Source organism: Dryobates pubescens, chromosome Z (assembly GCF_014839835.1).
Source record: "Dryobates pubescens isolate bDryPub1 chromosome Z, bDryPub1.pri, whole genome shotgun sequence".
In the NCBI taxonomy this organism is placed as follows: Eukaryota; Metazoa; Chordata; class Aves; order Piciformes; family Picidae; genus Dryobates; species Dryobates pubescens.
Window position 1 is genome coordinate 47,895,695 of NC_071657.1, and position 24,827 is coordinate 47,920,521.

Here is a 24,827-nt window from a genome sequence, read left to right on the forward strand (position 1 = left end):
TTTTTACACACTGTTATTTTTTATTTCTGAAGAAAATATAAATGGAATCTGTTAAGGTGATAGGATAAAAAGTTTTTTCATACTTGTGATACTTATGGATAAAAGCTTTCACATGTGGTGATGATTGTATTTTCACATAACAAAAATCTCTCTGGTTCATTGAGTGATGGAGAGATTAGGTACTCTCTTTTTCCTTATTTGGGTCATCCTTTTCTTTTATTTTCATATTTTTTTTCATGATTTTGTAAAAATTCATCAGATACAGGAAGGAAACTAAACCTGGCTATACATTCACACACATCTCCTTTTTTTCTTCATTGAAGCTGATATTGTTTGAAAGTGAATATTTCATGAAAACAGGCTAGTGTTGAGGATACTGAGGAGCCCAAATTCACTAATTTGATGGGAGTCCAGTCTTCAAATGTCTCATGTCTTCCGTTACAATTTATGAAGTCCACTAAACATAAAAATAGGAATACATGTATGAATAAAAGTTCAAAACAGTCAAGAAGGACAATCTAGAAATTTTACATTCCAGTAGGCTGAAACCACTGGACATGAGGAAGGTATAACTAAATTAATGATGGCTTCCTGGAGGAATTCTTGATAACTTACATGAGACTTGAGTTTGATAATGGAATCATATGAGTCAGTGGCATAATCTATACTGAGTTTAGATGTGTGCAACCCCTTTCAATTTCTGAAATTGCACAGGTTTTATTAATTACTAATTTGGGTAGGTTTATCTGTTTCCTCAAGTGAATTTTGGAAAGTCTGTATACTAAGCAAAATTCATTTACATTCATCACATGAAGAAGTGGCTAGCTTTAGAATATAGATCATTATACAGTATATTAATTTTTTGTAGGAATCCATTGATAGATCATGCTAATAATAAACTTAGCATAATAAAGATTATGTTCTAAGAAAGTGATGACTGTGATGACATAGATAAAATAAGTGTACATTTGGAGAAAACTTCATCACCTATGTCCTGTTAAGCTTATTGAAAGCAAGCCATAACTAAACAATCTGATTCAGGAATTTAAAATGCATATTTTAAAACAAAATTATTATTTGCATATAATTTTGAGTTGTGCAAGGCACAAGAGCATCGTATTATAATATTGCACTGGTAGTATCAGAAGACGTTTCTTCAGTTAGATGTTGCACCTAGGACAAATGAAGTTTGAAGGGATATTATATCCTTTAATTGCAAAGATTTAAAAGTGGTTTTGTTTTTTTTTTTAAAGCTTAAAAAAAAATCAAAGGTCTGGTACAGTTTTTGTGCCCACTCATGCTTGATATTTTTGTAAGTTTAGTAGAAATCCTGGATTGCAAGAGTTATCTGGAAAAGCCTGGGGTTAAAAAGCAAGTAGTACTTTCTCAGTTCATGGTAATTCTTTCAGATACTTGGGCAGAAAACATCTTCAAAACTTCCTTGGGTTATTCATTCTTATCCAGAAGTGCAATGCCTAAGAATGTGAAGGAAACACATTTTAAACTTGTTTTTCCCTCACACTTACTAAAAACAAACAAACAAGCAAAAAGTCAGGAAGCAATTTTTTCAAATTTCTCTTTAACATACTTTTAATTGGCCTAAAGAATTTTCCATGCAATTTATTTTTAATTTTTGCTGATAGTCTTTTTAAATACATAAGTTTATTTCAGAGGGAGTTATTACCTAAGTATGCAATTTCTTGCTCTTCAGATTATGCAGAGCATCTCAAAGATAACTGGGTAACTAAATCAATAGCATTGCAAAGTGAGAACTTCTTCCAGCCACTTCAAACCATTTCACTTAAGGGCTCAGAAGCATTTTGCTATTAACTGCTGCATAGAAAAATAAGAAATAAGTTACCTAAAGCACACAATAATAATTCCTGGATAGTATTCATCATGTATGGATGTGCCATTTTTGACAGATTATAAAAAGTCTATGTGATTTGCTATTGTGGTAAGTCATATATCTTTGATTAGCTAAAGATACTTTTAATTTCTTTGCTTTGAAAATTAAGAATACATATTTCTTCAGTACTAAACCCATAATGCAATGAGAGTTTTAGCCATCCCATAACTTACATAGTCTTGAAATCTTTATTTTTAGTAATTTCATTAATAACAGTACTTGTTTTGTATTAATAATATTAAACGTATTATAAATAGATTATCATTTCTGTTTCCTTTAAAGGCATTTGACGTGGCTTATAACCTTTTCCAATGTAATTCTAGTTAATCAAGGTGTTTACTATATTCCCCTATCCTTTACATACATAAATCTCTAAATTGTTGACAGTGGGTGTAGCTGTTGTAAAACGAGCTTTGCAAGGGTGGTGCTGTGATATAAACTGCTTCTTACCAGAGGCAACAGATCATTTCAGGAGCAGCTGCAGTGCTGCTTTGACTAAAAGATGGGATTTTATCCCTGTCACAGTTGCAACCTTCTGTTGTGGAAAGCATTGTGTAGCCATGCTTGTTAAGAGCTGCCTAAATCCAGCTTTACCATTCCTACATCATTTGTGCCAAGGTCAACTCCTATGTAAATATTCTTCTGCCAGAAAGGTTAGAGTGTCTTCTGAGATCTTTGACTAAACACTGCTATGCCTTGTAAATTGGAGTCAAGACAACTAGAAGATTCAGAGGTCCCATCTCACATGTTTTTTTAACACAGGGCAGAGGAAAGTAAGGCCGAGTCCCAGCCCTTACTGCAAATGACTCAGTAATTCTGTTTCCTCTTCTGAAAATTAGAGCATGTTGCTTTTGAATATCCAAGCTCCACTGAGCATAGGTTGTGGGAGGTTTTATGGTCATTTTTTTTTTCATCACCCTTTGAGCCACAGGTAAGATCACTCATTACATTAAATTTTTTAATACCTATAGCTTTCATATTTTCCCCAAACACGGAAGTCTTTCTGTCTTCCTTTTCGTGGAAGCACTACACCTGTGAAAAACACCTTTTCTTCCATTCTTCACTAATTATCTGTTCATCATTTTGTCTTTCTGTATTTAATTCGGATGTCTTTTCTTCTAAGGGCAAGATGTTCAGGCTGCATCTTCCTGTAAGAAGGATGTGAAAAGTAAATATAAAAAGATACCATATAAAACAAATTATGTCAGTGATCAGAAGTGATGTCTTCAGCCTTCTTTTGAACAGAACATCTTTTCCAAATAATTTTTTTAGATGGAAAAGAGAGAGAAGGGAAGATAAATTCCTGTGAGAACTGCACTTCAGTGGAAAGAATTGTTCTTGTAAAGTGAATCTAGGTTCAGAGAAGGTCTGTCATGTGAGTGAGGAGAAAGAGCCTGTGGCCCCAGTGGTTAGATTGCCCTGCAATCTGCTTCCCAGCCTCATCCATGAGTCCTGCCCTGGCAGATACAGAATTTACTGTAGAAAGAGATAGGTGTGGTTGGTCCTTGAAGCCAGCAGTGAGGTACAGCAGCTCTAGTAATGAACCTGAGCTGTGGATGAAAGATGGATGGGAGGAGGGAATAGTTATTTCCTGTCCAAAGTTTATTCTAATTGTTGGAGAGTACATGCAGAGGTAAATGTCTGGAGGGTGAATCTTAGAGCATTTGTTTCATTTCTGGCTCTCACCTTTAGGAGACAAGGATTTTGTGGTCAAAACCACTGATAATAAGCTACTGTCGGATATTGAGGAGAAATACAGGTGGAAGTTTAGGCTCGGGGTGAGGAGAAAGTTCTTCACTGAGAGGGTCATTCACCATTGGAATGGGCTGCCCAGGGAGGTGGTAGAGTCACCATTCCTGGAGGTGTTCAAGAGGGGATTTGATGTGGTGCTTGGTGCCATGGTTTAGTCATGAGGTCTGTGGTGACAGGTTGGACTTGATGATCTTTGAGGTCTCTTCCAACCTTGGTGATTCTGTGATTCTTTTTAGTCAGCCATAGTGCATGCTAAACCCCCATTTCACCCCAGTACTGGCAATATTAAAATCTGTTTCTGAAGCAATGACACAGCATTAGTAACAATGTATTACCACGTTTTCCTTTCTCACCATGTATGCAAAATAGCCATTTGCAGAACTAAAGCAAGAACTTCTCACTTTGTCTCTCTGATACTAAAGTAGAACTATTAATTGCTCAGGTCTATCTTTCAATTTTCTCACAAAGAGAGCATGTGTGTGTGTGTGTGTGCTCCACAAGATGTGAACAGTGATTGAGCCCCATGAATAAATCAAAAAACAAAATAATATCTGCTCAGGCTGACTTATAAATAAATATGAGACAACTATTGATGCCAAGTGTGATCATGTCACTTGATTGCTAGTTAAATCAGTCCAGATTTAAACAGGTAAGCTCCTTGATTTGTATGGAGTAAGGCATCTGTAGATGGTTTATTAAAACATGCTGATGTCTCCAGAACTAAATTTTTGTAGATATAGGTCTCTGTGTAGCTGCACTGAAAAAGCAAAGACATACTTTTTGTCTGGTTACCTGCCTTCCAGCCCTGTACAGGTGTGCTTGAATAAATTAACATCAGTTGCCTATGATAAGCCCCTGCATACATTATCACAGGAAGTGAAGATGTTAGAAAGCTACTACCTTCCTCCTGTTATGACCTCCTTCATAAAGCAGCACTCATTTTTTCATCATGCTACTATGCTTGGAATCTTCTCATTTTCAGAGAGCAACTCTATAAATGCAATAATTTCTAATAACTCAGCTCCAACAAACAAGATATTTCACACGAGCCCATGTTAACCATTACTATACTTCCTTAATATAATTCCCTCATATACAATTTGAAATTCCTCCAGTAAAAAACAATGAAATCAGTTTTTAGGACATTAGGTAATTTTTCAAGAGATGAAAGGGCTATTTTATATATTTTTTAAAATGCAAACATATTTACACCTACACTACTATTCCTGGACATGATGAAGTTTGTGAAGAGTCTAGCTACTTCTCTAATACAATTCTGTGAACCTTTAGTATTCTTCTTGCAGTCACAGTGCATCATTGCTTATGTTCACATGACTCTTCCTTACCCAAGAGAACCTGCATTGTAATGAAACATTTTGTGTCCACCCGTAACAGAAAGCTAACCTCTTCCAGGAGCAGTCACATTGAATGTACATTGCCTAGTTGCATGCTGACTAGGAGATGCAGAACTGAAACTGGAATCCTTAGAACTAATTTCTTCATAATTATTTTTTCAATATTATTTAAAAGAAAAAAAATAAATTAAAACTAGCCCTAGATAGGGTATTTATGTGAGTAAATATTGCAGGATTATCTTTGACGTAGAGGGAAGTCTTTTCCAACCACACAGATCCATTTGTTTGGGGTTTGAGTTAGAGATGGTGTTGTATTTTGTTTTGTGGGTTTTTTTAATGGTATGCTGTCTTCATGTTCTCATTCTCTTTTGGTACACAAAATGGTAGCACTTTGTCAGTGAGAGTACAGTTCCTTGTGCAGTGCAAGAAATATTTTGTGGAGTGCAATTTTGTGTGAACTTGCAGAATAAGTTAAGGATATTTCAGTGACCCAAAAAGTTTGTTTAAACAAACTGCTACATCGGTATTAAGATAGGAGGTAGGCATAAGTAAAGTACTGAAACTGCTAGCCAAAAGCAAAACACACATTGAGCATTTTTTTTTCTCCTGGTGTGAGTTGTGAAAAATAGTGTAAATGTTTAATTTGTTTTGTCCAAGTTTCCAGCCCACTTTGCTATGTTTTATGGTTCACGATAGAGATTATTTGGGAAGGCAGACCGTGAACATGAATTCATAATATCCTGGTTGCCCCTGGGTTCCTAGGAAATAACTAGAAGAATCAAAATTCTTCTCCAGGTGGTGGCAGAATATTGAATATTTCTACTTGCCCAAGTAAATGTAAAAGCTGTTCTCAATATACAGAGATATTCTGTTTTCCCTAGAGGCTTTTGGAAGTGGGGTAAACAAGACATCTACCTACATTAGTTTCTGCAGAGAAAGGTTCTACCGCTTCTTTTAATAGAAGAAGACCATAAGATTTCTGCTACCGTGGAGAAAGCTGTACTTGGCAGGTATTAGGTGCAGGCCTCGATGGATGAAAATGCAACAAGACACTGCAGCCTGAGATATATTACACTTGGGTAGAGGAGTCTGAGGAAAAAAAGTAATGACAGAGGCATGGAGACACCTCTGTGACAGGAATAGCTGTGTGTTTACTGCCCTTTGGAGTTACAGCTTTTGGTGGAGAGATGCTATCTAGGCACATAAATGTGGTTATATATACATGATATACACATTTGTCACTTGTGCTTTTCTGTCTGAAAAGAGAAACTGTCACCCAAAGAGACAAACTTTATATCAGATCTTATGGCCTAGCCAAGGATTACTTGTAGATGCAAGACCACTTTTTTCCCCCCTCTAAATCATACTTATGCTTTTTTCCCTAGATTTGAGAATATTAATTATTATGCTGGAGCATATCAGAATATACCTGAAAGTAAGAAGACTAGTGAAGCAAGTCCTAGAATGACATAAAAAAAGAAACATAATCCAGAAGAGAAAAAAATTACCAGCTATAGATGATTCCAAAGAGCTACAATGCTGTTTTGGAGGACAGTGCTTTGGAGGACAGTCCTGTCAGCATGTCTAGACAAAGGCAGACATGTTCCATGCATGGCCTCATACCAAAAATGCAGTCATTCCTAGGGTTTGTGGGGTCATACTTTATTTTTTTAAGGAGAATTATGTAGTGGATGACCAGTATAGTCATCTGCTCATCTGGTTACCTATTCCTTTGCTTTTTGACAATATATGTCTTAACTAGTGAACCCACATATATTGTTTAAGAATTACAGGGAGCTTTTTGTTGTAGCAACCAATATCTGAGGCACTGGTCTAAAGGCTGGTTCGTAACAAACAGGAGACAGGAGTGTTTTACGTTGGGATATGTAAAAGATGATACACAAAAAAAAATTGCCAATGGATACGTGCTGTGCTAGGAGAGGTTTAGGCTGAATATTAGGAAATACTTCTCCATTGAAAGGGTTCTCAAACATTGGAATGATCTGCCCAGGGTGGTGGTGAAGTCATTATTCCTAGAGGTGTTCAAGCAGTGTGTGGACCTGGAGCTTAGGGACATGATTTAATGCTGGATCAGAGCTTGGACTGGATGATCTTGAAGGTCTTTTCCAACCAAGTATATAGTATCATTCCGTTATTTATGAGCCCTGGGAAAAAGAATACCCCAAACCAAACTTCTCCAAATCTGGGACAACTACCTGGGCACTAGAGGGTCCTTTGTATGGTCTGTTGGGAGCTGAAAAAATCACAGGAACATCTCATGTGTAATATCTCTTCCCTTCCCTTCCCTTCCCTTCCCTTCCCTTCCCTTCCCTTCCCTTCCCTTCCCTTCCCTTCCCTTCCCTTCCCTTCCCTTCCCTTCCCTTCCCTTCCCTTCCCTTCCCTTCCCTTCCCTTCCCTTCCCTTCCCTTCCCTTCCCTTCCCTTCCCTTCCCTTCCCTTCCCTTCCCTTCCCTTCCCTTCCCAAACCTTCCCTTCCCTTCCCTTCCCAAACCTTCCCTTCCCAAACCTTCCCTTCCCAAACCTTCCCTTCCCAAACCTTCCCTTCCCTTCCCTTCCCAAACCTTCCCTTCCCTTCCCTTCCCTTCCCAAACCTTCCCTTCCCTTCCCAAACCTTCCCTTCCCAAACCTTCCCTTCCCTTCCCAAACCTTCCCTTCCCTTCCCTTCCCAAACCTTCCCTTCCCTTCCCTTCCCTTCCCAAACCTTCCCTTCCCAAACCTTCCCTTCCCTTCCCAAACCTTCCCTTCCCAAACCTTCCCTTCCCTTCCCTTCCCAAACCTTCCCTTCCCAAACCTTCCCTTCCCAAACCTTCCCTTCCCTTCCCAAACCTTCCCTTCCCAAACCTTCCCTTCCCAAACCTTCCCAAACCTTCCCAAACCTTCCCAAACCTTCCCTAACCCTAACCCTTCCCTTCCCTTCCCAAACCTTCCCAAACCTTCCCTCCGAACCTCACCTCACCTCTCTGAACCTCTCCTCTCTGAACCTCTCCTCTCTGAACCTCTCCAAATCTCTCCTCTCCAAACCTCCCCTCCCCTCCATCCCCTCCACTCCCCTTTCTTCTCTCTCTTTTCCTTTTAATTAAATATCATCTTGCATTTAAACATGCCCTGAAAAGCATTAATTAAAGAGAGGTAACAAATAATTTAACACTTTTGCCATAAGGCACCTGCAAGCTTCATATAAATGGACCTGGAAGAGAAATTAAAGAGTTTGAGATTTGCCAAAACTGTGTACTGTCATAAGAAAAAAACCCAAAAAACTTCATTAGCTTTGTGTATGAATGTAAACTGTTTCATTTACTATGAGGGAGCAAAGGGGAGAGAAAGAAAGGATATGTTTGTAATAAGCTTTCTTCTTTTTCCCTTTTTCTTTCTCTCTTTTTTTGGTTTTGCTTTTTTTATTTTTGGGTTGTTTTTTGTTTGTTTGTTTGTTTGTTTTAAGAGAAAGGGGAAAGAAAAGTCCTAAGCTGTATCTCCATGTCAAACTTTATGAGTCTGAAAAATAATCTGTAAATTATAAGTTCTATCAGTTATTTCCAATGATACTTGCTTTGATGCTAGTGCTTTACAAAATTTATTGCTTAATTTATTAACTAGGGAAAAGTGTTGCCTGCTTCCAGTTCAAAATGTAGGTTTTTTAATTTCTCTCCATCTTTCTTTTTTTCTCTCCCTTTCTCTCTCCTTTTCTTTGTTATCCCAAAAGAAAAAAAAAAAGGAAATTAGTCTTCATCCACTTGCAACTGAAAATATAAGCAGGACATAGTTATTTTTCCTGTCCATAACTCTTATGTTGTAGTTTTGTGTTTAATGTACACAAAATATGGAAATAAAAATAGTCCAAACATGTATGTGTATGTATGTGTGTCTCTGTGGATGTGTGTACTGAATGAAAGACCTATATATAACTGTATTGGTGGATAAAGATATAAAAATACAATGGATAGCAAGAGAGATTGGATTCTGAGTCAGAAAAGGTAAACAAGTTATTGTTTTGAGTGGAAGATGCACGCACGTTATATATTATGCAAGACTCAGAATCAAGATTTCATGAGGAGAGGAGGCAGGCCCTGGCAGGAAAGGATAACAGATCCTGCACTTGGATGTCACACAGGTCTGATAGCCAGATATGGGAGCAGTTCTAATTCTGCAGCCTTTTTAGTCTGTTCTGTCACAAAAGGGGCATGGGTAGGTCAGTCAGCTCACTAGTAATTGTGTTTTACAGACTTCTAAAGCAATCGTCTCAGTCAGTCCCAATTCAATAAAAGTGGAGAGCAAGAGTAAGAGCTCTTTTGTTCTATTTTTTTCTTGAAATTATTTCATTCAGCAGTCTGTCTTTTTTATTACCAGGATTTGACATTAGCACTCCAAGCTATATTAGCATCCATTTCAGCAGTTCAGTAATGGTATTAACACTTAACTTCAATGGTGAATGGTTGTATGACAGTACCATAAAAATCCACATTAAAAAAAAAAATTATATATTTGTCCCTGCAAATTATTTTTCACTTGTTTAACCACTTCAAAACTATCCTCTCTCAACTGGTGTTTGTAAGGCATGTAAAGGAGTTGAGAAAGAACTGTGACACAGAGGGAAAAACTAAGACTTCTAAAGAAGAAAAATGTAATGTGAATGTGCAAGCACATATACATGCACAAGAAAGGCCTCTCATTTTAGGTGGGTGCTAGTCATTCCTCAAATGAAGTAAGATTTCAAACTAAAATCACTCAAGGTAAAATCTTTGGCATCTTCCATATTTCTAGAATTTAATTTTGAACCCAGCACTCTCCAAGCTTGGGATGGCAGCCTAACTATCTTGGCACTGCAGCACACTCATAAATGACTGCATTAGGATCTAAATTTTGATTAAACATTCTGTAATTAATCAATGGTAGACATGAAGCTGTTGGCAAGGTCCAGAGCTGCAAAATGTTTAAGACATAAAACATTACAAAGTAATTAGAATGTGCTCCTTCAAGAGAAGGATTGCCTTCAATAAAGAGGTAAATGATAGCATCATGTTTATTGTGGACGTAGGCAGCCAGTGCAATATGATAAACTGCAGGAGATACACATATCAGTAATCATCCACATTATTAGTGTCATTAATCATAATTCTAAAAATATGACAGCAGCAGCCAACTTTTTGACCAATTTTGCCTCTGCCTGTTGGCCGTTATAACTTCACTAATAGACTGCAGAGCTCCTGTGCGTGGCAGTTTGCATTGAGAATGGAAGGTTAATTATATTTGAGCTGCTGATTCCTTCTCTCCTTGGGAAAGACTGAGCACTTTGACAATCCCAGGAGCTCACTGCTGTTAAACCAGTAAAAGTACTTTATTGAAATTTTCTTTGTTGGTCAGGAATGAGTAGATGTTTCAAATGAGATATAAGCGTCAGGCTGGGACAGGCGCTAATGTTTCTTCCAAAATAATCCTTGGACGGCAAGCTAAACTCATACTTCCTTTAGATGTCTTTGCACAGTCTCTTATGGATTGGTAAAAAGTTGAGAATTTAATAACCACTGACAACAGTATGTATAGAAGAATCTCAGAGGATTGAAATTACTGAGGAGTTGGTGTGTCAGTTATTGGAGGTTATAGGATAATCAGCTACCAGTTGACCTGAAAGAGATGCTTGTTTAGTAATGTAACATTACTAATAAAGAAACCTTTTTTCTTTATTATTTTTTTGTTATTATTCTTTATTATGCACCAGGTGCTGCACTGTATTTTGTTTCATAGTTATTCTGATATTATGTAAATAAATCCAACATTTTTAGACAAAGCAAGCAGTGGAAGTGAGAATTACCACTGTGTTGTGACCAAAAGAAACAATTTACATATTTGCTGTGGAACCTACAATCACACAAAATTATCCCTGGATCTGCTGAATACGAATGGACTGTATGAAATCTTGCAGAATTCTCACATTTTACAGAGCTCTTGCTACAGCAAATTAAAATGAAGGATGAAAACTTCCGATTACAATGCTTGGATCATGTAATATTTAGATGATTTAAGTTTGAAAATAAATGTTAATTCATGTGGTTTGGTAATAGATTCTACATGGATGTTGCCTTCATACTCCTTAAGGTGAAAGGACCATCAAATTACTTTAACACATGGGAAATGAGGACCTAACGCATGACTGCTGTGCAAGCCTATCCCTTCCTTGCACAGGGATAAACTTTTCCAGAGAGGATGTGTATATTGTAGAAACAGCTTGTGGCAGCTGTACTGATTGTCAAAAGTGTTGAGGACATTTTTGTACATATGATGACCTTTTCATGCATGCATTACTACAGTAAGTTGGTTAACTTAGAATATATTCCATCAGATAAATCTTTCTGTCCTAAACTTTCTCAACCCATCCAGATATCAGACAAGAGTGCTGGCTGTTTTGTAATGAGTCTATTTTGCTTCTAGGCAGATAGTAAAGTGAGAGATTGAAGTGTTGCAACCCAGTTTTGGTTGTTTATGAGAAACTTTGGCAAGTATACCAGTGGTTGTGCTTTTTGTTTGTAATATCTGATGATCTTAAATGGACAACAATAGTAATATATTGAGTGCAACATGACCTCAATACTGCTGAGCACACACAGCTGTTGTGAAAGTGTAATTCTGTTCTCATTGTAAGGACCATCTCATTAAACTCCATAACAGGTATGTACTGAATTATTGGGCCTTTCAAGAATCCTGAACCTGTCAGGTTTTACATTAAAATTAATTTGGTAGCAAATATTGCCATCAGATATCAGTTCCACAGCTAACCTGAGTATTTGCTTACATAGTTGTCTATCCTGCTTCTCCAAATGCCATCTCGGCATTAACATCTTTTATGCATTCCATAGCAATGACAAATTGTTTCCTGAGTCTAGCTGTGGAATAAGTATGCAAAAGGCATGCTTGCCACTGCCAACAAACCAATAATTCGCACTAACATCTTCAGAGTTACAACGTTTATAAAGTTGCAAAGTGGAGTAAACAAACCATCTGTTTGGCTTTACCATATATGTCATGCTCTCTTATTAGCATATTACGATTCATTTAGTAAACAAATTTGGTGATTTCGTTCATGTCAAAGTTAGAGGGAGCTTGAAGATGATTAACATTCCTGGGACAGGCACATTAATACATTGCTTCCTCTGCAAAGTTAAATGGCTTCTCAGGAGAATCACCCCTTGTTGACAAGATGAGACTGTCAATTTTGTTTGCCTGCCACATTAAGGGCTGTAAGGGGATGGGAAGCTCTGAGAAAGAGAAGCAGTGTAGGCAGCATAATTCACTGTGAATTGAAAAAAAGAAGTCTAATTCTGATAAATGGTCGACCCCAATACATCCTACCTGTTATTACAACAGACGTGCTGTATCTGTGCAGTAAATTAGTTAAACCCCTAAAGAGTTTGATGGGAGCTTATCTTCAAGTGAATAATTTGAATGTAGAGGGAGCTGTCTTCGTGACCAGTGTGAGTGATTTGTTTCATATTGAAAAGGATTGAAATTATGGGGCTCCACATCTTTAATTTGCAAGAACCTTGTCCTTTATTTCCTGCATATAATAAGCACTGGGTTAGGGGTTTTTTGTGTGTTGTCAGGGTTTTTTGTTTGTTTGGGGTTTTTTGTTTGGTGGGGCTTTTTTGTTTGTTTGTTTGTGGTTCTTTTTTTACTTTTTTTTTAATAGGTGCTGAACTGTATTTTACCTTTTGGATTTTCTTCCTATGAAAGGTTAATATATTTCAGATTCTATGCAATTTTAAGCATCAAGAACTGATGTTATTACCCAAATTGTTCAGGTAGAAATGCCATAGTTTCTCTGGGTAATACAGTATTTTGTTTTCATTCCCCTTGTTTTTTAAAGTCTGGCCCCCATAACTAATTTTCTCCTAATATTTAGAGGGAAACACAACATATTCAAATATATGGAAGCACTAGCACACAGCCTTAAATCTTAGCCTTGCCCAGGTAAGTGTGAATTCTAAAATTTAAGACAGATTAGGATTTCATGCCTTTGTTATCTTTGCTTAGATTTATGGGGGGGAAGAAATCTTGTTAATTCAAACGAATGAAACCACAGCAAAACCTATGTCAAAGATGGCTATGAGAGTGGCAAAATTAGAACAGTAACTGAGAAAATTATTTCTGTAACTGTTTCCATTAGTAATTAATTTCCAGGAACTGTTTCATTGTTGATTCTCTTAAGTAAATGGGGGAAATGATTGCTGCTTCATTCTTGAAGAAATATCAGAATGAAGGCCATATCTTTTCTCAGAAGAATGCACACTCTTATATTTAGCACAGAGTCTTATTTTCTGGTTCTTTGACTTTAGCTGCAAAAAACCCAGCCCTTTCAGTCTGCAGAGATTCTGAGAAATTACAAAGTTCTGGGTCTACTTTCTGTTATGTTCACGTATTCTGGGTCTTTCTATGAGTTTTGGGCTTAAATAAGCAAGAAAGGAACATGAAATTGAGGTAGGACTAAATAATGTGTTAGCAAAATGCATTAGCAATTAAAATTATGTGAATTTTTAAAACAAAACTATAAATCTTAATTAACAGACTTTGAGGTGAAGAGAAGCAAAAAGAACTTTGCTTAAACATTTCATTATAGGTGAAAACATAGGCTGAGTACATGTGGAGAAAGTATTATGAGAGGAATAATGGAAGTTTTATTGTTTATAGTATTTTAGACCAGAATAACAGAGCTTAAAAGGACAGCTTGTATGGGGCCTGTACAGCCTGACCATTTTCTTCCATATCCAGATTTAATAAGATGTTTGCCAATCTGTATATATCAACCACCAGGCAAATGTGTCCTTGCCTTTGATTTTGTATTGGAACCTTCTTCAAACTGATGAAGATTATGTGGTTACAGGTTTTGTAACCTAATATTAGTTTCTGTCTGGTTTTGTTTGGTTGTTGTTGTTTGGGGTTTTTTGTTCGGTTTTGGTTGGTTGTTTTTTTTTTCCAAAAGAAAAGAATGTCTACTTCTACTTGGAAAAAAACCCCAGAATTTAAAAAAAAAAAAAAATATTGGTGACTTTTTATGCATTAAGTGTCCAAATAAAATGTTATGTTACTGCTTAATGCTGGGATCACTTACTACATCTTAAAGCAAGGCTGCCTAAAGACTGATTGTCCCCTGCTGTAAACTTCTGTCTGATCAGTCTACAGAGTGTGAGTGATGGATCTGGGTGATATTACTTTGGCAAATCATATGTTTGCTGAAAAATGCATTTCTAGAACACTTGAAGTATAAGCTATTGGGATATTGTTTTATCTGGAAATCGGAAGAAAGCATGTGGTGGGATATACCTGGAAATGTTGCAACTATTTATATGAGAGTTATAATAAGCAATACAGTGTCCTTTAATGCTGAAGTGAGGGCTCTGCTTACAGTCAGCCAAGGAGGATCAAGGGGCCAATAGCTATGAAGTTTTCCGAAACATTAGTTAGCTTGGCCTTTCTAACTGCATCAGGGTTTACTCAGTCTCTAACTTACTGCCCTAACCATTATGCTGCTCCCACTTTTTTTTTTTTTTATTTCCATCTTCATAAGTTTAATTATATTTTTCTTTTGCCAAAAAATAAAGAAAAACAAATTCTTTACTTTCTGTTTTCAACAACTTTCCCTGCCCCAAACTGTGAACAACATATTCAACAAATTTTTTTCATGCGGTTGGTTTTGTACTTTGTGTAATACTCAAATTTAAATAAACAGAGTACTCTTTATCATCCAAACTCCCTAAATGCTGTATGCATCAGTGCCAAGATTTGTCCAAGTGCAGGTAGGACTGTAACCATGGGTGTATCCAAAGCTGGCCCTGTGTCATGCATAAAATTAATGCCAATTTCTATCTCAGGACATAATTAATGTCAATTTCTGTGCCAGGACAAATTCTGCTCTCTGATAAATTCCTCCTCACTCACCTAAAAAAGAAATTAAAAATCTGACTAAATAAAAATAAACTAAAATAAAGTGGCCATTGCATTTTTCTTTCAAAAAAACCCCAAAACCCAAACTGTACTAAATTAACAAAATCAAATTCATTGACATCAAAGAGTAGAATGAAACTACTGAGGAGAACCCATCTGGATTTATGAGCTGTTTAAATGGCATGTGTATTTAATTGACTATATTTCTAGGTTTATAATCTCCTTTCTTCTGTTGATGCATAGTGCATCTTGCACTAGAGGAGCTGGCTAGTAGTAGGTGGGGTGGAACTGGCAATGAATTCTAATTGTGGCAGAACACTTCCATGAACTTCACAAGGGAAGAAAAGTACTATCACCAGTAGAATCATACAGAGAGATACTGTAGTTGCTGCATTGCCTTTCTGCCAGAAGTCCTGAAAGGACAGTGGTGAATTTAAAGGTGAGATAACTTTGCCACTTTGCTACAATCACAGATCTAATGTGTTTCAACATTATCCTTACAGCAGTACTGGTGTGTTCTTAAGATCATGGAATTTATAAGGCTGAATTTACTTTGGTGAGGATTTTCTACACTTGCCTACCTTATGTCTAATTTATGAATAGTAACTTGAAAGAATAATACCAGTTATGTGGAAAAACAAGGCATTCTGGTCCTCCTAAAATATACCAGACTTTACTAAAACTTCCTTGCTGCAGCAAGCTATTTTCAAAGCATCTTAGAAAAAATATTCTCTTTGCTTTTAAGGGTACAGAACATCCAGTACAGTGCTAAACAAATGATTGGACATTCTTCAGCACACTTAATATTTTAGATTCACAGAACTAATATGCTTTGCCATCTGCTCATGCCTAGTATTGAACTGATCTGTTAATGGGAGCTAATCAAGACATGACTTTAGTTAAGCTTTTTCATCCTCGTATTTCTTCTTGGAAGACTTTATTTACCAGTTGTCCTCATGTAATATTTTCATTGCCAGGACAAAATGTAATTTTGCTGCTTGATGTACATGTAAGCAGTCTCAGAATTCTAGAAGTCCAGAGTGAGTCATTCAAAGGATTTTCTCTGGCCAAATATTTTTTGCCTCTGAAAGGCATTTAGGTTCTTCAAGTTTTTCCACTGCAGATACAGCAGTAAATGCAGATGATACCAGAGATGGCGTTAAATTAGCTAGCTCAGGTATGAGGAAAAAATGGGCCTGCGGCAAGCTGAAGCTCAGCTGGCTTTTGGCATATCTTGTTTCATAATTTTCCACCTGTTTGATGGCAGTGTTCATGCACTGGCAAAAATCATTCTGCTCAAGCTGTGCCACAGCTTACCCAGGGAACATGTTTACATATACCTGGAAGCAGTATTCAGAGGAGAAAGGGGCAGCAACATTGTAAATCACATCAGCAAACAGAACAGCCAAAGCAAGAAACTGCGGATGCCATAAGAGCAGATGAAGAGTGTACGAAGTGAGTAGAATTGGCTGAGGTCTTGCTAGGCTTTGGAGTGACAAAGCAAGGGAAAGGGTTGTATTAGGATGGAATACATTAATTTGGTATGGAGAAGGTGGTCTGGGCTACTTAAAGATCCCTGAATGTTTACATTTTCCAAGAAGAAAAGCAAGAACATGGGATGAGGAGTTACCTTTATCAGGATGAAAGATAGTATGGGCAAATATTTATAATGTTGCTTTTCTCATTTCCTTCTGCTGTTTGTGGATACTAGATCAGAGTACATGTTGTCAGCAGCATGCCTTCTTACTTTTCCATCTGAGTAATAATCATCAGAGTTTCACAGCAAATCATGCTTCATTAATGCCCCTAAATTCAACCCTATTCTGATTGAAAATTTCCAGTGTTTGCCTTTTCCTAGAACTCTGATGTGCACTATCTGTTTAGTCTGCCTTTATCAATAGTTTTCTTTTTTATTTAAATTTTTACCGATGGATCCATTATGTTTTGCTAGCCTTACATCCACGGAGATGTTCGTCCTACAGAGAAATCTCTCATCTTCTGTTTCAAAAGAAACCTTGGAAATGCTGCTGTCAGCCCTGAGAAACACCTTCTTTGTACAGGGTACTGCTTAAGCAGCACCTTGTACAAAGTACTCAGTCTGCACCTCAGAGTGCAGTGCAGTGCTACATTTAGTAGAGTATCAGATGGACAAAAGGGGTGCAGCATCAGCCTCTGAGCACACTAGGCTAGCATGTCTAAGAAAACATACCTCTTCCTTACTTCCTATCCCATCACTTGTTCATCTGCTGGAAATATGTGTGGCTAGTACTTTCAGCATGCAGTATTCTTAATTCTGACAAGGTTTTAGCCTCTGTAATTTTGGGTTTGTCATATGATTCCAAAACTTCAGTATCCAAATAAATTATATTTTTTCTCACAAATTGTTCCTTTCATACCTACCAGAGTGTTTTTGCACATGATATTTAAGGAGAGTATTAAACACAAGTGAAATAGATTAAGAAATTAATGTAAAAGAATCAATTCTTTTGAACTGTGGTTGCATAATGGAAATCGACTACTATGAATGAACATATGTTCAGAAGTTATGAAGAGCAGAGCTAATGGACTGCCATGAGTTCATCTTTATTATTGCATTACACCTGAATCAATTGATAAAGTAGCTTTTTTTTTAAGGCTAGGAATGGCACTTAATTGAATAAAAGTCAATGTAATTATATTAGGAGAATCCAACAGTACTGCTGACAGCGGAAAAGGGACACTACTGAGCAGAGTGCCAGAACTGGTCCACACATTTCTGCACATCGTTTGCCTGACAGATATTATGGACTGGTACATACTTTAACTAGATTACTGATTGCCACTGCTGTAAGTGAGGATTGAATAAGAGAGGCATCTCTTCTTATCAGAGCATCAGCAGGGTTTGCATCCTTACACTGGTCTTTCTCAGAATGGCCTCTGTCCATCTGGGGATCAGTGGCCTCTATTTAATGTGGTAATTTGTTCTTATCTTTTCACTCAGCAAATGTTGAGATGCATGCCTGGCTGCTATTTTTCACAGCAGCAAAGCAAGGAAACAGTAAGTGCTAATGCGTGGAAAAAACATTTGCAGTCATCATGACTAGTTTCTACACTACAGGGAATTTCTGTACCAGGGGAGTGAGGAGGGGAGGGGGAAATTATAAGAAGAAAATGCACAAGCACTTTATGAGTAGTTTGCAGTTAGCGTTATGACAATAAGCACAAATGTGCTTTTATGGTCATGTAATAACACTGGTCAGTGTGGACAGGCCTTCACAACAAGCGTTTCCAGTATTGCACTTAAGAACTTTATGTGGAGTTGTATGCCATCTGACACCAGGAAGGCAAGGCACTTTTGGGACTACTGTTTATCATTCATGTATGTGCACACTGCATGCATCTGTTCAGAACTCATTTGTGGATAATAATGGGGATGCTCTGAATATGCTTTGATTAATTTGCTTTATGTTTTTCATATTGTGTGGTTGAGTCAGTATCCATCAGGACAACAGCGTAAGTGAGATTATAGCTGATGAGAAATAGCTTCAGAGTCAAGACTTTTAAAAACATCTTTATTTATGGGTTTCAAATATTATTTTCTTTTATCTTTTTTTTTTTTCCTTTATATATATAATTTTTTTTTAAAATCCCAGATATGTCTGGATTGGAATGTGAATTTGTTCTCTCTCTCTCTCCCCTTCCCCCTTTCTTTCTCTTTTCTCCTCTCTTCTCGCTCTCTTTTTTTGTGATCTGTATTTAGCAAAAGATTAGAAAGCTGATCTTATCACAAGGTAAGCTCAGCCTTCCTAAGTGCAGTGTGGGGATATGCATAATTACACTTCTGCACCTTGAAAAAGCAATGGTGCTATACTTGCTTGTGTGAAAGGAATATTTCTCGTGTGGGAGAAAAACAAGGAATACTCTCCACTTTTTTCCACCCTTGCCCATACCTCTCAACTGTCTTCATGAGAAGAGAGATTTTCCATTCTAGACATCCTCCCCCTTACTGGAATAATTGCATCCCAAGCAGAGAAAATGCAATTAAACTGCAGTTCAGTATCTGTTTCATGTCAGAGGACCGTTACCTGCATTTGCAGGTGAGTGAGACAGATCACTTCTGTTGCCATTTTCATAATTTATTCTCCTAAGTTATGTGCAACAGATAGAAGAATCACAATGAAAGTGGTAGAAAATTACAGCAATTAACTTCACAGCAATTTAATCATCCTATATCTGTGTTTTCCTTATTTATCTGAATTATTGTTGTACCATGTTTGAGTCTTCAGTTGGTTGAGAGGTATGTTTCAAAGGGTTTCTTAAAATAAAAGCTTCCAATAAGAAAATATTGCTAATAGCTGTTATTCCCCTTCTTTTTCATTACTGTAGGACCTAATGTCTATAAAGTATTTGATCATTGTTATGTGTTCCCATGCTAGTTTTATACCTAGTGTTTTTTTCTAAATTAAAGTATTCCTATGTTAAACTCTCTCTTTCTTCCTTCCCCTCCTCTTCTGCCTTCTTCATGCCCTCCTCCCTTACCCCACCCCTTTCCCTTCCCTTTCCTTTCCTTTTCCCATACATTTGGGCTCTGATCTGCAATTTATAATGGGCAGACAGACTGGTGAGTCTGCATGTTGTAAATTGTGGGTTTGGGTCTTTAGCTTGCAAATAATGTTATGCAGTAGAACTTCGCTAATTCTTTTTTTACTGACTTGAAAATCCAGTCACCCTCCAAAGAAACTAAATAAACATTTGTCATTTCCCTAGCAATGTTGCACATTCTGAATACTGAATCCTAAAGTTTTCTAATACTGAAAACTTTAAACTGATCCTTTTTTATTATTAAGCTATTTGACATAATGAGCATGTTCTGTGGTCAGAAGCCTTTGATGTTGGTCCTGTTTGTTAGTTGCATTGGTAATTTTGAAGATGCAGTCTTTCAGAGGGTTTCCTGACACTACTGCAAATCAGTGAGGTTCTACTGCAACGGATGAATAAAGCCAGTGTCAAAAGTGGAGAGTAGAATGCAGCATTTAAAATAACACAGAGTTACTAACAAAAAAAATTACATTGTTTGCCATTGTAGTGCTTTATTTCTTGAGACCAAAGGCCCAGATCCTGTAAAGCACTTGAGAATATTTTAACCTGCAGCTCATAGGATCTGGTCCAAAGTCAGTGACAGCTTTTCCAGTGTCTTTTAAGCATCCACAATGACTTCTACACATACCTAAACTAAAGTCAATGCTTAAGTGATTTGATTGTTTTGGGGCAAAATTCTCATTGCCATTAGTATGTGGGTTTTTTTCTGGAATTTACACTGCTTGGGTCAGTCAGCCCAGTATCAGTCACAGTACTGTGAAGAGTACAAGGAGGAGCAGCAGCACCCTTCCAGAAGGGCAGAACCACTTTCATAAACATAGAGATTTCAGAGACTTGCTCCCTAAACCCTTCAAGTCTTCTCTGACTTGTTTTGGCCCAATTCTGAATTTCTTTACACTAAAACAAAATTATCAGAATCAGGTCCTCTAAATATGTGTCACTCAATTATCTTTATTTTTTTCCTCTTCCTATAGTTCAGTTACGCAGTTATATAAGTACATATGTATAAATATATATTAAAATACTTAAATATTTTTATACATATAAGGATATGGATCTAAAGATAGACATAGGTATGAATGTACACAGATATTCCATACATTAGTAATATTTCCTGTTGAGTAGGACTTTTAGGAAGGACAGCAGGGATTTAGGGACCAAGAAGAAGTTTTTTGTCTTTGCTGCTAGTACAACGTATTGTTTTCTAAATATCAAATAAAAGGGCTGTAGCTGCTGCTGAAGAGTAATGTTTAGGAGCAGTAGCTGAAAAGGTTTATGTACTTGTTTTGCTTTGGTTTTAAGTTGCAATCTGTTCACTTACAATAAGACTGAATTCTCCAAGAAAGATGAAAAGGGGAATTTTTTTTAAACATAAATAACTGATAAATTAGAATTTATATTTGGTGCTTGATGACTTTCTGTTTAATCAAAAATACTGTACATTTTTCATTTTCTCCCTTCCCTCTTCCTTTCCCAGACACAGTGCTAACATAAACCTGCACCGTAAACTGTTGACCAAAGAACTGGATGACATGGGCCTGGACACCTCACAGCCTTCTCTTAGTAAGGACCTCCGTGATGAATTTTTGGTAAAGATATATGGCACTCAGCATCAAATGGGGCTCGACATAAGGGAAGACACCTCCTCACCTGCTGGTACTGAGGATTCCCATATGAATGGGTATGGCAGGGGCATATCAGAAGACTATATGGTCCTTGACCTGAGCACCACCTCCAGCATCCAGTCCAGCAGCAGTATCCATTCCTCAAGAGAATCTGATGTAGGAAGTGATGAGGGCATTCTCCTGGACGACGTCGATGGGGCAAGTGACAGTGGGGAATCTGCACACAAAGCAGATACCCCTGCCTTAGCTGTAGGTATGAGCACTGATGTCCCAGGATCCCTCATGTTCAACAGTGTTTCGGTGAGCAACGGTGGGATAATGTGTAACATTTGCCACAAAATGTACAGCAACAAGGGAACCCTCAGAGTGCACTATAAAACAGTGCACTTGCGAGAAATGCACAAATGCAAAGTCGCTGGGTGCAACATGATGTTCTCCTCTGTCCGTAGCCGAAATCGGCACAGTCAGAACCCAAATCTGCATAAAAACATTCCCTTCACTTCAGTAGATTAGTCCAAGGATGGACACAGCATAATGCCAGCTCTCAGAGAGGGCCCACCACATCTGAACTGCCACATACAGTCTCCCTTTACATATATATATATATAATATACATATATATATATAATCTCTTTTTTTTAACAAAAGAAAAAAACACCAGGTGCTTTTCCCACTTTGTCGGTTGTTGGTTTAATTTCTTTCCTTTTTTTTCAGTATAGAAATGAAAAGGTGGGATCTTTAATTTGAAGGGGAGAGACCCTTCAGGAAAAAAGAACATATAAAAAACAAACCCACAAAAAACTTACAGTTGTCCCTAGTTCTGTTAGAATGTTCTTGGTCATCTCCAAAGAGACAATTTGTTCTACTCACATCTTTTGCCTGAAAAAAAAAATTGTAAACAAAGAAACAAACAAAAAAAAGATAAAAAAATAAATCTACTTAGTTGTCTTTGTGTCTTCTAAGCATTGGGGATACCGTTCTACTAAGCATGGCTGTTACACTTGTATATATATATATTGAGCCTTGATAGGCCTATGATGTAAAACAATTGTATTGATGGTGGTTTAACTCTTATTTTTTTGCTTCATTTTTACAGTTACGTTCAGCTGTTAGATAAGCAGAAAAAATAGTTTGCTGGCTAGTTCTACTCATTTATGTTAGCTTTAATGCACATTTTTGAAAGAACCACAGTCTCATTTTAACTACCTGCTAGATATATGTAATACAGAGGTACTGGCATGCCTTACAGTACCTGATCTGATACAGTTTTTTTGTCTTGTACTATTACATAAATCCAGTCATGCACTTTTTTGTACACTACAAGGGGATGTGTAATAATATCCATGCTTTTTTTTTTCCCTTAAACTATTGCCATATTTTCAGTAAGTGTCTTTTAAAAAATACACTTAGGTAAAAGTGGTCTGGTCAGTATGAGGGCATGAATGCCAAACAAAGAGTATTAGTTCTTAGTGTTAATACAAAAGTGCCAACTTTGCACACATTTTGAACAAAAAGAAATCTTAGTTATTCACCATAACCACAGCTGTAGTTTCTAGACTACAGAAAAAGAAAATACTGGGGAGGGGAAAAGGGTAAAGTGAAATACAGAATTCTTGGTGCTTCTTTCAAGTGCCAAGTATTACTGGAAACAATAGTGCATCCTTATTCCTTATATACTGCATTACCTAAAAAAAAAAAAAAATCAGAATTGTGTCATGTGAATTAGTGGAAATTTTTTCTTTTTTTTTTTTTTTTTTTGGTCAAACATGCATAATATTTGGGGATATAAATGCTGATACTACTTGTCACAGAACAAAGATGAATATAATTTTGTGTGCTTCTTACTATGGCCTGGATTTTTTGTGGTGTTTTAGAAAAAGAAAAAAAAAAAAAGGAAAAAAAAAAAAGAACAGGGAAATAATGTTAACAATGTTGTCCTGTAAAGTTGTCTTTTTTGCAATGGAAAGTGCTATAGTATGATTAAGGCATGTTTTATAGAAGCAATCAAAAAAAAATGGCAGAAGCACTTAGAAGCTCTGAAAATATATGCTGGACTTTTTATTGGGTAGCTCTCCCTTTGGATAAAATTAGAGGCCAAAAAAAGGAAAAAAAAAAGCCAAAACAGATACCTAGTTGTATTAATGTTTTGTGTTTCACCCACATGGTTTGTCAAAAAAGAATGAAAGTCCAAGAAACAGAATGAGCAAGAGAGCAAGCATGAGCGGGAGAGGGAGAAAGAGCAAACAATTGAGAAAGGGAGAGAGAAAGAGGCTGACCTCTGAATCTTTCTTGTTTCCAGAGTTTACACATGTTGCTTGAGTTGGTAAACCACACTGGCAGCTGAGTTACCACAACATACTGACCAAGTGATGGTATTTACTTAAGTTCAGTCTACAGCCAAAACCATTGTTTGATGTAGACTCTCTTCTTTACAAAAACAACGAAAGTAAAACAAACCAACTGAAAAAAAAAACAAACCCAAACAAACAAATGAAAACCCAAGGGATATTTCAGCATTCAATAAAATATTTCTTCAGTGAAAATGTGTTCCTTTTCTGTATTTACTGACCCAGGACATTTTTCTTCTTAGCCTAGGGTCCGAAATGCTTCATTTTTGCAGCTTGTCATTGTTTTGATTTGCTGCGCATTTGGATTTTTCTTACCTTTATGTACATTTGAGTACTTGTTACATTTTCAAGAGGAAACTCTTCATATGGATTTTCTTTTTTAGTGCTGCATTTCAGTACTCTTGTATCCAAAAGTAGGAATCAATAGCTAATAAATCAGTTGTAGAAAAAAGAAAAATCTTTCTAAATTAAATCTCACTACATTCCTATGGGTTACAAGCCTCTGATTTTATTTTTTTTTTAATTATTCTATATACTTATGATGCCCTGAAAAAAATTGCAAATCCCACAGAACTGTAAGGAAAATTTAGCTTTGGTTTAACAAGAAACTTTATAGCAAAAAGCTACACAGTTTCACTGACTTTTTTCTTTCATCATTTTCTTTTTCCTCAAAGTCTCGACTACTTTGCCTTGTTAAACTGAAAAGATACATCTGCTTCACTTTATTTTATGTTGTGCAAGCTCAGAGTGTTTGTGAAAAAGGGAAATTAGAACAGTAAAGGTGCATTCCTCTAAAACACATGGACCTTTATAGTGTTATCTGTACTGCCCTTCCATACCTTTTTCCAAGCTATGAGAAATAAGCAAGATGAAAAGTCTAAAAAAATCCAAACCAACAAAACCTGAATGATGTCTACAGAAGGAAAACTACACTGTTTTGTAGTATGTACACTATAAATAAATACAATTTTTAATGAAAAACACATTTCAGGGACATAAATAATTCCTTACTGAATGTGTCACTGTTCTGCATTCACATTTCACTCTGTTTCTGTTAGAGGCCAAATGGTTTTGTTAAAATTGTTTGGAAACTTAAACATCAGCAGCAGATAAATTCAGCAGATGAAAAATCTCTTTGTTACACAAAATTTAAACAGGACACTCTAAGAAGTAATGAAGCAGAGATGACCTTCCAAAGAATTCTAGAAGCTTTTATGCATCCTAAAATTCATTCAGATTTTGCTTGAGAAGGCTAGGTGTTTTCTTACTCATCTTGTGAACATACTATTGCTCACTGTTATTTCTAGGTT

General features: G+C 36.7%; 1 protein-coding gene across 1 annotated transcript in view; it reads left to right on the forward strand.

Moving 5' to 3' along the window:
• BNC2 (basonuclin 2) overlaps positions 1-21,720 on the forward strand; it is a 357,505-nt gene extending 335,785 nt beyond the window's left edge. Inside the window, exon 7 of the mRNA XM_054178353.1 lies at positions 21,022-21,720. Within this exon, the coding sequence (XP_054034328.1) occupies positions 21,022-21,682 (661 nt within the window). The 3' untranslated portion in view covers positions 21,683-21,720. The remainder of the gene's footprint in view (positions 1-21,021) is intronic.
• The last annotated feature ends 3,107 nt before the right edge of the window (positions 21,721-24,827 follow it).